At 42.0% G+C, this 10,766-nt stretch overlaps 1 protein-coding gene across 1 annotated transcript in view; it reads right to left on the reverse strand.

Annotated features, from left to right (window-relative positions):
* ppargc1b (peroxisome proliferator-activated receptor gamma, coactivator 1 beta) overlaps positions 1-10,260 on the reverse strand; it is a 134,369-nt gene extending 124,109 nt beyond the window's left edge. Inside the window, exon 1 of the mRNA XM_074673839.1 lies at positions 10,112-10,260. Coding sequence (XP_074529940.1) covers positions 10,112-10,192 — 81 coding nt within the window. The 5' untranslated portion in view covers positions 10,193-10,260. The remainder of the gene's footprint in view (positions 1-10,111) is intronic.
* Positions 10,261-10,766: the final 506 nt, after the last annotated feature.

Genomic DNA, 10,766 nt, shown 5'->3' on the forward strand with positions numbered 1-10,766 from the left:
AGTATCCATGTGAAATCATGTTCCAATCACAGGCAACGATTGATGCAAGCTGTTCCCATTACCGTAACTCTTCTACTATTTGGGCAAGAAAAAAAAATTAAAGGCTCCTGAAAGCAAAGGACATGAGCTTTTCAGGAGTGATTCCTAACACATACATGTGGCTTAAGCAGAGCATTTAAAGCTTAGTTTTTAGCTCTTCATGCTTTTACTTTGACAGGAAGAGAAAATGATGAGTATTGTGCAGACAAGAGACAAAGGTTGGAGTTAAACAGCATCTTTACATGAGCTTTCATCAAAAACCAGAGCTTCCATGTTGCACAACACCATAACTTTCACAGGAACATACCGAGTGCTTTACCATACAGTCACACACACCCACACACACACACATTTATTAACAACAGCAGCCTTATGCATGACATCAGCAGAGCAGAAAGGATCAGATTACAGAGGAACTATTCTTTATGAAAATTGGTTTCCTCTGAGCACAGAAAGAGATAACTGCAATCTCAACTCTGAGTGAGAAAATCATTCTTGTGTAATCCAGAAATCATTCAGCCTCTAATGTGAGAGTGTGTGTGTGCGTGTGTGTGTGTGTGTGTGTGAAGTTGGTGCTAGCTGGGGCCTCTGCTGCCAGGCCGATCTGGGAGAGCAGCTGACGAATCACCGTGCAATTAATTATTCAGAGACCTCTCACCTGCTTCTCTGCTAGCACGTTAGCTTAGCATACCATGGGAAACATGCATGCGGTTTATGATCTGCATTTACAGGCCCACACACACACATACACACACATGAAGGCCTCTTGGGAAGTGGGTCTGCATCTAAGCCGGATGCCTGATGAACCTCAGAGGGATTTAGGAGGAAGAAGCTGTGTTCCATGTGTCTTCTTTTCACACACACACACTTACACAGATTTACAGTTACCTACACCTGCACAGTCACAGATTTCAACCCTGCACCTCCACAGCAACCACAAGCAAAGGAAACGTTAGCCGCAGCGGAGTCAATTTAGCAGCAATCACAGGGTGAAGATGTGTCTGTTTCATCGATTTAACACCTCACCATTCATCTTCACACACGGCAAATGCAATAAAGCAACATGTAAGCTGTAAATCTAACACCGCTACCAATGGGAACAACTGTTCAGTCTCTAAAAGAAAACTGCAAACACTTTGATATCTCAGCCTCTGGCTCTCATTCTCCTCTCTGAAGCCTTAAACCTCCAAGATCTGTAATCTCATCAAAACTTAAGTTCCCTGTTCTTCAGACGTCATTCAAATGACGCTATCGCAGCTCATTTCAATCAGGAGGAGTGAAGTCTGTGCTAGATTATTCTTCCTTACTTCCCTCATAGTTGACTTAATCCCACGCCGAACTGAAACTGAGTTTTGCATTTTTTAATTTAAGGAATAGGGAGACTTTTAATATGATAAAAAAAGCACTCAAAAAGCACAGACCTCCACCAAGCACATAATGATTGTCACACAACACTTAAGTCTTACTTTAATGTTATACTCTCTTTCAGCACACTGTCAATACGATAACTTGTTTCCTGACAGTGTTAAAAGTTATGCTGGCCCAGTACAAGTTTCACATTCTGGGCCCAGCAAAGTTAATCTTTACAGCAGTCACTGCAACCCTTGATTTTTAAAATAAATAATTTTCAAATTTTAATGTTTCTTTAATAATTAAAAAAAACATCAAAAAGTTCAATTGACTATAATTTCATCTTGAAAATTTGTTTCCTTGGTTGTTTTTCTGTAAAACCCATCAGAAAGGTAAATCTTTGTAAGATTTTAATCTTACAAATGCCCTTAAAGGAATCCAAGTGCAACGATGTTCCAACCACAAGCAACAGCTGATGCAGGCCATTCTCATTACCGTAACTCTTGTACTATTTGGGCAAGCAAAATCAAATGAAATAGCTTCTAAAAGAAGAGATGGGTGTTCCCCCACACAACACTTTAGTCCGACTTTAATGTTATACTTCCTTTCAGCAGACTGTCTGCTACAATTTGGTGTTAGTTGCAGGTTTGTACGATAATTTGTTTCCTGACACTGTTAAAAATTCTGATGACCCATGCATATTTCATTTTCCGGATCTTAGTATCCAGAATATTGCCAGGATCTGGATCGTACTTTTACATCTGTCAGAAGTTATGGTGACTTTGTCTTGTGTTGTTTTGCAAAGCAATTCGACCATTTATGGTGGAGTTATATACACATATGGTGAAAACTGCCCTATCTCAAAATGATAAAGAATCCTTTAAAAACGTCCTGGATTGAGACAGTGATCCGGACCACCTCCAAAATTGAATCACTTCTTCCTTATCCCATTTTGAACATTTCCTAAAAATTTCATTATGAGACATTGGTTTCTTTTTGAGTTATGTTATGTTATGTGATAATATATGTCATATGGACATCTCTATTTATTCTAAAATTGAAAGGACTGGTCTATGTTCATGCAATCTTGACTTATTCTTTAAGCATAAACAGTTGTTGCATCGTGTTGCTTACTTCACTAAGCAGTGTATGTTCTTATAAAGAAACAATGGAAGGAAAGAAAAACCTAAATTGTCTGATAAAGGACCTCAAGAAGGCCAAAAAGGTGGATTAGAGCTGCAAATGTTGCTTCCTGATTCAGTTTCGATGCATGAAGCATATTTGCAAAAATTACAAAGATTTTTGCACACACACTCTACTATATACTGTAAAGGCTTTTGTGTGTTTTTTGCAAGTACTGCTCACTCACGACCACAAGCATGTGTGTGTGTGTGTGTGTGTGTGTGTGTGTGTGTGTGTGTGTTTTCTGTACTCTGTGACAGAAGGGACAGGTGAGTCACTGCAAGGCTGCAAGCAGAACAAATTGCACTGCAGCACAGCACATCACGACTCAAGACAGACAAGAAGAGATACAGGGAGAGGGATGATGACACAGAAATGAGGATGAAAGAGGCAACGAGAGGCGAGAAAGCCTGGAAGAAAAAGTAGGACAGAGGCAACAAAAAGCCAAAATCAGAGGACAGAGAAGGATGAAATATCGCAGTCAGTGTGTCTGTCTGTCCCTGGCACAGTCAGAGCCCAGTCCCTGCCAATAACACCTGCATCCATCACTCTCTGGAGGAACTTCAAAGCCTTTTTATTTATACACCTGTCTGTCTGCCTGCCTACCTGGCTGTCCGGATCCTTCACTCTACTGTCACCGTCCAATTTAAAGTGGATTTATTTGCAGAGATCAGGAGGGTAATGCTCCTGTCTGCTCGCAGGCTAAGTTTAGCTGCGTTTTGAGGCTGGTTTAGTGTAATGTGGTCAGTAAGGGACTGTGTGACTTCCGATGGATCATGTGACAGTCGAGGCTGAGAGTTGACCGCCTGCTGCGTGGGAGGCATCCTGGTTATAGGATAAAGTGCTGACTGACAGTATGAGGCTCTATAGGGCTTCACCGCCGGTCGTAATGGCTTTAAGCTTTATTAAGTTTCCCATTTGAACGTGTAGGCATCGTTTTAGAGACACGATTAACGCTTTCAGTTTGGTCCTGATGAGGCTACTTCATAATGGCATGCACCGTGGGGATTGGAGGGGGCAAACATGGAAGTAATTTGAAGTTGTTGTCTGGGAACAAAATGTTCCTGGGATTTGTTTCCAAACTTTTTCAATCACTAATCAACATCAGACTCATCTCTTGTTTCTGCCTCAGCCTTGGACTCTTCTTCCTGTGGTTATTTTCAACTTCGATGAATGTGAAGGGGATTAAAGAGCTACAAATCAAAGTCTGGATGCAGTTTTTGGATCTTTCTTGAAATGCTAACACCTTTCTCAGCAGCATGTTGGAGCAGGGTAACTTGGTTGCACATTAATATTTAACGTTCCCTCTGAGGAATCTGTTGCTTGACATTTCACCTCCATGTTTTCACAGGACTTCAAAGCAAACTTGACCAGAAAGCGTTATTCCACAGCGTGTGTATCTTCCTGATAAGGATATTTCTCAGCTCCCTGCACTTGACCTCGCATGTGACTCTCTGTTTAGGAGTAATGTTGCTCAACTTCTGGAGGCAGCGCGGAATAACTGACGAGACACGGCTAATATTTTACTAGCATATGCCCTGTGGCTGGTTGTGTCCTGTTACAGCAGGATGTCACTGACTGACATTGAGTCGGCCTGATCTTCCCAGACTCAATCCCGTGGATGGACCCAGACAGGTCCTGGACACCCGGTCAATGATTAGAGCTGGACAGAGTCTGGGACACACACTTCACTGAGGAACAACTGTGTGATAACTTTGTAGTGTCACAAAAATTGAGTACTACATTCATGACCTCTTATGGTGCAACATGTCTAAGGATTGTGAAAGCTGGCAGCTGATTATGATCCCACAGACACAAGTTTTTTTCCTCTTTACAGGCATTGTAGAAACTTTTGAGAAACAAAAAAAGTTGCCAAGAGGCTGAAGTTCGGCCTGGTAAAACATCCAACTTGTTGATATCAAACAATCACTCACATCTGAGGATAAACGCTTGACCTTTTATTGCTCTAAATAATCGAAATCATAGCAAACTGATTTTAACGAGAAAAGATTTAAAGGATATGACGGTCAACAAAAAATACGACGACCCAGCTCAACCCTCATTCAGGCCACACAAGCCATGACAGGTGACTTTAAAAAAAAAGAAAATCACCTCATGTCTCCACCCCCTATCCAACAATTAACCACACACTAATGAACACACTCCCCCTCACAAAACCAAAAAATTACCATCAAACAACCTCACACTGAAAAAAAAAAACAAAGAAATACAAAAACAAACCAAGACTGTAAAAAAAAATAGACATCATTTAGCTCAGCTCGAAGTGAGGTCTCCACAAAACTGCTCCCCCTGGTGGCTGGCTGCAGTATAGGTTAAAAAATCTATCTCGCAGTCATTCCAGATGAGCTGCGGTCAAACTTAAAAAAATTAATACACCTGGTAGAAATGTTTCTCACGTCTGATTGTTGTGGTGATTTGTAGATATCATTGGGCTGCCTTGTGATCAAGTCCTCTTTTTTCTGAAAAGTTTTGTTTTCAGTAACTAACTAGAAGAGGTTAAAAAGGAGGTTTTACGTCAACTTTTAGCGATAATTGACAGCTGCTGTTCTTGTGAATTTCTTTTAGGGGATTGTAAAATATGTTGGAATCTGTTAAAACTGAAACTAAAAAACAGGTATAACTGGGTCTACATAAAACATTCCCAGGATCTACATGGTTCCTGTGGCCCAGTGTTTGTCTGCATTGCAATTGCAGACCAAAGACACTAGCCACATATTCATGGACCCAAATATTTCACTTGCATTCGGTTTATTTGCTCAAACAGAAAGAATTTAACCTTTGTATACACCTCATTCCGAAAGAAAAATGCCAATCTGAATGGAGATTTAATCAGTTTTCACAGGGGTGGAGTATTCCTTTCCCCAAACCAATTGAGGTATCATGTATCCACTCAAACGGAAAGTTGACGTAAGACGCAACTAGAGACACTCTTTGATGTGTTTACGTTTGTTTGCGCATGCCCCATTGACTACTCTGTTTGATTATAGCGGTGCTTATAGACCAAAGATTGGAATATTCCTTTCCATGTTTACGATTGTTTTTGGAAAAGTCATTCAGAAAGATTACATTCGGAAAGACGAAAAACTCCTCATGTAACTGTGACTAGAGTAAATAAAGACACTTGCAAAACACCTCCGAACCAGTAGAGGGCAGTAAGACAACCACAAAGACCTTTCAGGATAACATTCAGTCTGCTTTTGATCATGCTTCATTTCACTGCAGATGGATTTGTTGAAACACAACTGGTGAAACACTGGACCGCTCTGTTGTCTTAGCATGAAGACGGCAGAGATCAGCCCTGTTGATTGACGACAATCAGTTGCACGCATCCTTCTCAAATGTATTTAAATTGAGGATGTTTTGACACATTTATGCTGTGTTCCACTTATATCTGAATTGGGAAGTTGAGAGTGGGAATAACGGCATCTCCGAGTTAAAAGGGTTCCAGTTGCCAAGTCAGAAAATCTTGCCATAACAGCACAATATATTTTTATAAACATAGAATAATACTATGTTTACGGCTGATTAATTGTGACAAACACTAGTCGGAAATTCTAAAATAAACAGAATATAACAGGAGCTTTATAACTGTTTACATCCTTCAACTTCCTAGTAGGAAATTCAATAGAAAAACCAAACTAGGATGCATTCCCAAAGACTTCTTCTGTTTGAACACCTGTTGTAAACTGGATATCCTCTGACTCATTCCTTCGAAGGTTTCCAGTTAACAGGGTCATTCTTTAAACCGGGAGTAAATTCAAACTTCAGTTCCTGTAGTTGAAAATACCCTTTTGTTTAAGAGCTAATTAGCTAGCTAGCAGTAGATCATCACCACAAGCTTGATATTGAATCGTAGTAACCTGGATTAAAGTCCGCACTATCAGATTTTACACCTAACCATTATGCAACTGACTCATAAAACTTTACTATCAACTGCCAAACCACCAATAAACAAATTGAAGGATTTATAACAGGGTGACTTACTTCGAACTCAACCAGTTTGTAAATCCTTATCTTTGAAATCACTTTCAAAGTCCTCCTAATGTTTCAGATATTGACTTTAATCTTAATAATCATCATAAAACTTATATCTAACACAGGCTAAAATTAACTGAGCAAAGAGAATGAGGAGCATGTGGTGTGTTAAAGAGCGGCATGACATTCATTCTGAAACCACACGGCAGTTTTTAGGCACGAATAGAGAAGAGGTGGCGGTTAATGAACTTGGGTTTGAGCTAACTTGGCAGCCAAAGATGATAACTGATCAGAAAAAAAAAAAGGATTTTACTTTGAGTTCAGATTTACTGAAATGTGCAACAAACTTTTCAGATCAGGAGAATCATTGTCTTCTAAATCACTCCTATCATGTGCAGTACTTCCTTTTTATTGAAACACATGTGAGCTGCATGTAAATTGCAGAAAGCTTGCAGGGAGATGCATCAGGATTGTGTTTTAAGTGAAGGGTAGAAACTGAGGAAATTACATTAAACATGAGCGCAGTGTGTGTGTGTAAGTGAGAGCGAGGGAAGTAGAGTGAGACGGGGAAACGGTCACATGTTGGGAGGAGGAGGAGAAGAGGGGGGAGGGTCCGCTGTCACCGCTCTACGTCACGGGTAACGCCTCCCTCCCCTCCTTCCCTCCCTCCACTACAACTCACATGACTGCAGCAGCCCTGTTCTGTAACCCCAGTCACGAGGATAGAGTAGTATTACAATAACCAGCCGGCAGGGGCGGGCAGCAGAGACACACACACACACACAGATAAAGAGGGCCAGAGCAAACCACCATGCAGCTCTAATAACCCTGAGTAAATATTAACACATTAATGCTGCGTTTGTAGAAAAGATAACCTTATCGGATGACATGAGAAGAAAGAAGTTAAGCTGCGATAATGAGCACTTTAATTCGTCTTTTCTGTTCCTTTTCTCAGGTTGGCTCTCCCTCTGTGCCCCTCAAGGACTTTGCAGCAATTCAGCATTGAAGCTGGGGGGGAAAAGGAGCTTTTGCTGCAAATTTAACTGCATACATGCTCCTATAGAAATGCATCCAATATATCCTATTCTTGACTCTGACTTCCAATTTCATTTTGTTGTGAGCTTCAAAAAGTTTTAAAGCCAAAGATTAATCATTAAATGGGCATATTCTTTCACTTTAAACCTTAACTTTTTATCTAAAATTTGAAAGATTTGCAACACCAAAAATTTGTGTAATGTTCTTTTCATCATAATGTTTGTTTATGCTAAAGTATGGCATGTCACAGGTCTACGAAGAAAGCCAAGAAGATGTAAAGCTGCATGCTCTCCAACAATGTTGTGACAATAAGAAGCCATCTTTAACAGGAAATGGCTCTAAATGTGAAATAAATCACATTTCCTACATGCGCCATGTATCTTTGCAGCACCTGATGACACCAATGTTCAATTTCACCATCATAACATGAAGACATCTCTTTATGCAAATTAGCAAGATGATGTCATACTAGTCTAGTGACGTCATATGACATGAAAGTGCACTGTTTTGGTGCATTTTCACCCACGTGGGAGGGCTTTTTTTTACCCCTCACATCAACCTCTCGAACATGTCAGTGTGTGTTTGCACTGAAGGCACAAGCCACTGCTGCACGTTATAAATAGCTTCAGTCTCTGTGGATCCCACCACTCACTGCATTAACCTGCTTAAGCTGCCAATCAGCTGTGACAGATCCCAGCTCCTCACACACACACACACACCAACACACACATACATACAAACACACCCACCAACACCACCTTCGTTACACTCCAAGATGACCGTGCAATCAAAGACACCAACATCCACGATTCAATCTGACGTCACGCTGTGATGCAGTGAAGATGGGTGGGTGGGTGGAGGGTGGGGGGGGGGGGGGGGGGGGGGGGGGGGGGGGGTCTGTGTACAAGTGCACGGTAGTGATCAGTGCGTATTTCGGAAGCGCGGCTCCTCACTCAGCTGGGAGGGCGATAGGGATTGATCCAGACAGGTTTCATCCTGTCGTGTGGGAATTCACCAAACCTGCTTGGGAAATTTGCCTATTTACTCTCAACGGTCATGTAAACAACAAAGCGCGTGACACCCAACAGCAGAAAAGTGCACGAGCTCATCTATGATCTTTCTAAATAATTCCGCATGCATTTCATGTGTATTGCATCTGTTTGTTTTGATTAAACCTCTGCTTCTATAACTGGTAAACACAACTCGCTGCCGTCCTCTGCGGGGTACTTGGAAGGAGATTATTCTTGGATTAACAGAGGATCCAGTTGTAAAAGTTCACATATTGCTTTAACAAGTGCTGCTTGGTGGGTGGAGTGAGCGCCGAATTCAGTTAAATGTTGTGTGTTTTCATTTTTAACAGTCATTTTTTGCAGGTGTTGCGCGTTAAAGCCATAAACAGAGAAATCCCAGAATTGCGCAGATTCCCAGACGAAGTTCGGCGTCTTGACGCTTCTTGGGAATTAGGTGCCAAAACATCTTCCGTGTGTTACCAAACAATGAGTAATCATCACAGCTCCTCACACACAGGCTGAGTTGCTGTTGTGTTCACTCTGTCGAAGAAAATGATCGTGCCAACAACGCTCATGTTTTGTAACTGGTGACGGATGATTACGCAAACAGTTATGAGAACGTGTAAACCGCACCAACTTTGGCAGCGATACGTAACACAGACTCTTTGATCAAATTGTTTTCATAAGGTAACTGATGGATCAATTTGCATTAAATGATAGGAATGGTCTGTGGGAGTTGCTCAACTTTGAAGCGCACGGAGCAGCCTGCAGATACCCAGCAGAGATCCTCAGTTAAGCTCAAGCCGCTTATAGTGGAGTGGATAAATAACACAAGCGTTCATGCTTTGCAGTATCGTCTCTATTTTTGTAAAACATCCGCTGTTTTATGCTTTTACAGGACAACAAAACGCATCGCATCCAAGCAGCTGCGCAAGTCGCGAATAAAATGCACACAAATGTGTTTTTCTGCACTCAAATTGAGAACTAAGCAGTCCGTTTGGTCGTTGGATTAGTATCTTTATGTCAGAAATCATAATAGTCCTCCGGCTTAGTCCATGCGTTCAGAGGCGCACCACGTGTCCAAGTCCCCGGTACTGAAATTAAAACTTCCCTCAAGAATGCGTCAAAAGTTTCCAAAGCGCCCCCCTGCATACCAAATAATCCTCCCCGAGCAGCAACACACCGGCTGCTCGCCTCCTCCAGCACCAACAGTGGAATAAACACTCGTTTTTAATCCGTTTCATTCCACATTGAGCATGGCTGATGACATTTCCTCCAAAAAACACGTGAAAGCCAGACGTCAAGACATTCACATACACACACACACGCACTCAGCCAGAGACACCGGCTCGCTCTGAGCCAGGGAGATGCTGCTGACAAGCCGGTCGCCAGCCTCGCATCAAGCGGGCATTGCTCGCGCTACGGCCGGCGACGTGCAAAGACGAACCCCGGAGTGGAAAGCCCAAGGTTCTGTGCATCCAAAGAGGCCGAGGTCTTACCTGGCTGCCGGAGTTTTCTGTCAGGTAATTGAAGACAAAGGACGAGAGTTCCTCATCTAATAGTGGAGCGCAGTCCGCCATCTTCTAGTGAATGAGGAGCCGTGGAGTCAGAGCGGAGTATAGGAGGAGGAGGAGGAGCAGTGGGGGAAAGCCGCCTGCAGGGGGCGCATCTGTTTACACACAGAAACCAAGCAAGATTAAAGATATGCGGTTCTCCAAAGTAGGGTCTGGGGACCTCCAGGGGTCAAAGCAGTCACTCCTGGGGGTCCCTCAATAAAATGATGATTAATTTATTTTTCATTTAAATCAAATTATAGGGAAATTAACACCACTGGAGAATTCACAGTAACGTGTCTCCTGCAGAGTTATTTCACTTAATTACTTATGCAGAAATATTACATTTTAAACTGCACACAAGACAATATCTGACTGTTCTTCATCCACACGCTGCAGATTCAGCGAAACATCTCCATGAGGAAGCTGCTTTTTATCCAATAAACTCCACTCATCATCACGACAACAAATCCTCTGATCACTGAGGACACAAACCGCCGTTACATCACTCTGCTTTTGTTTTGGAGGAGCCGTGTGTTGGAAGCTTCCTGCTGCTGTTGCTCAGCAACCATAAAACTTCTGTCAGTCATTTAGGCTGCAT

The sequence above is a fragment of the Halichoeres trimaculatus genome, unplaced genomic scaffold (assembly GCF_033239565.1).
Source record: "Halichoeres trimaculatus isolate MK-OKI-2021-1 unplaced genomic scaffold, fHalTri1.1 fHalTri1_scaffold_7, whole genome shotgun sequence".
In the NCBI taxonomy this organism is placed as follows: domain Eukaryota; kingdom Metazoa; phylum Chordata; class Actinopteri; order Labriformes; family Labridae; genus Halichoeres; species Halichoeres trimaculatus.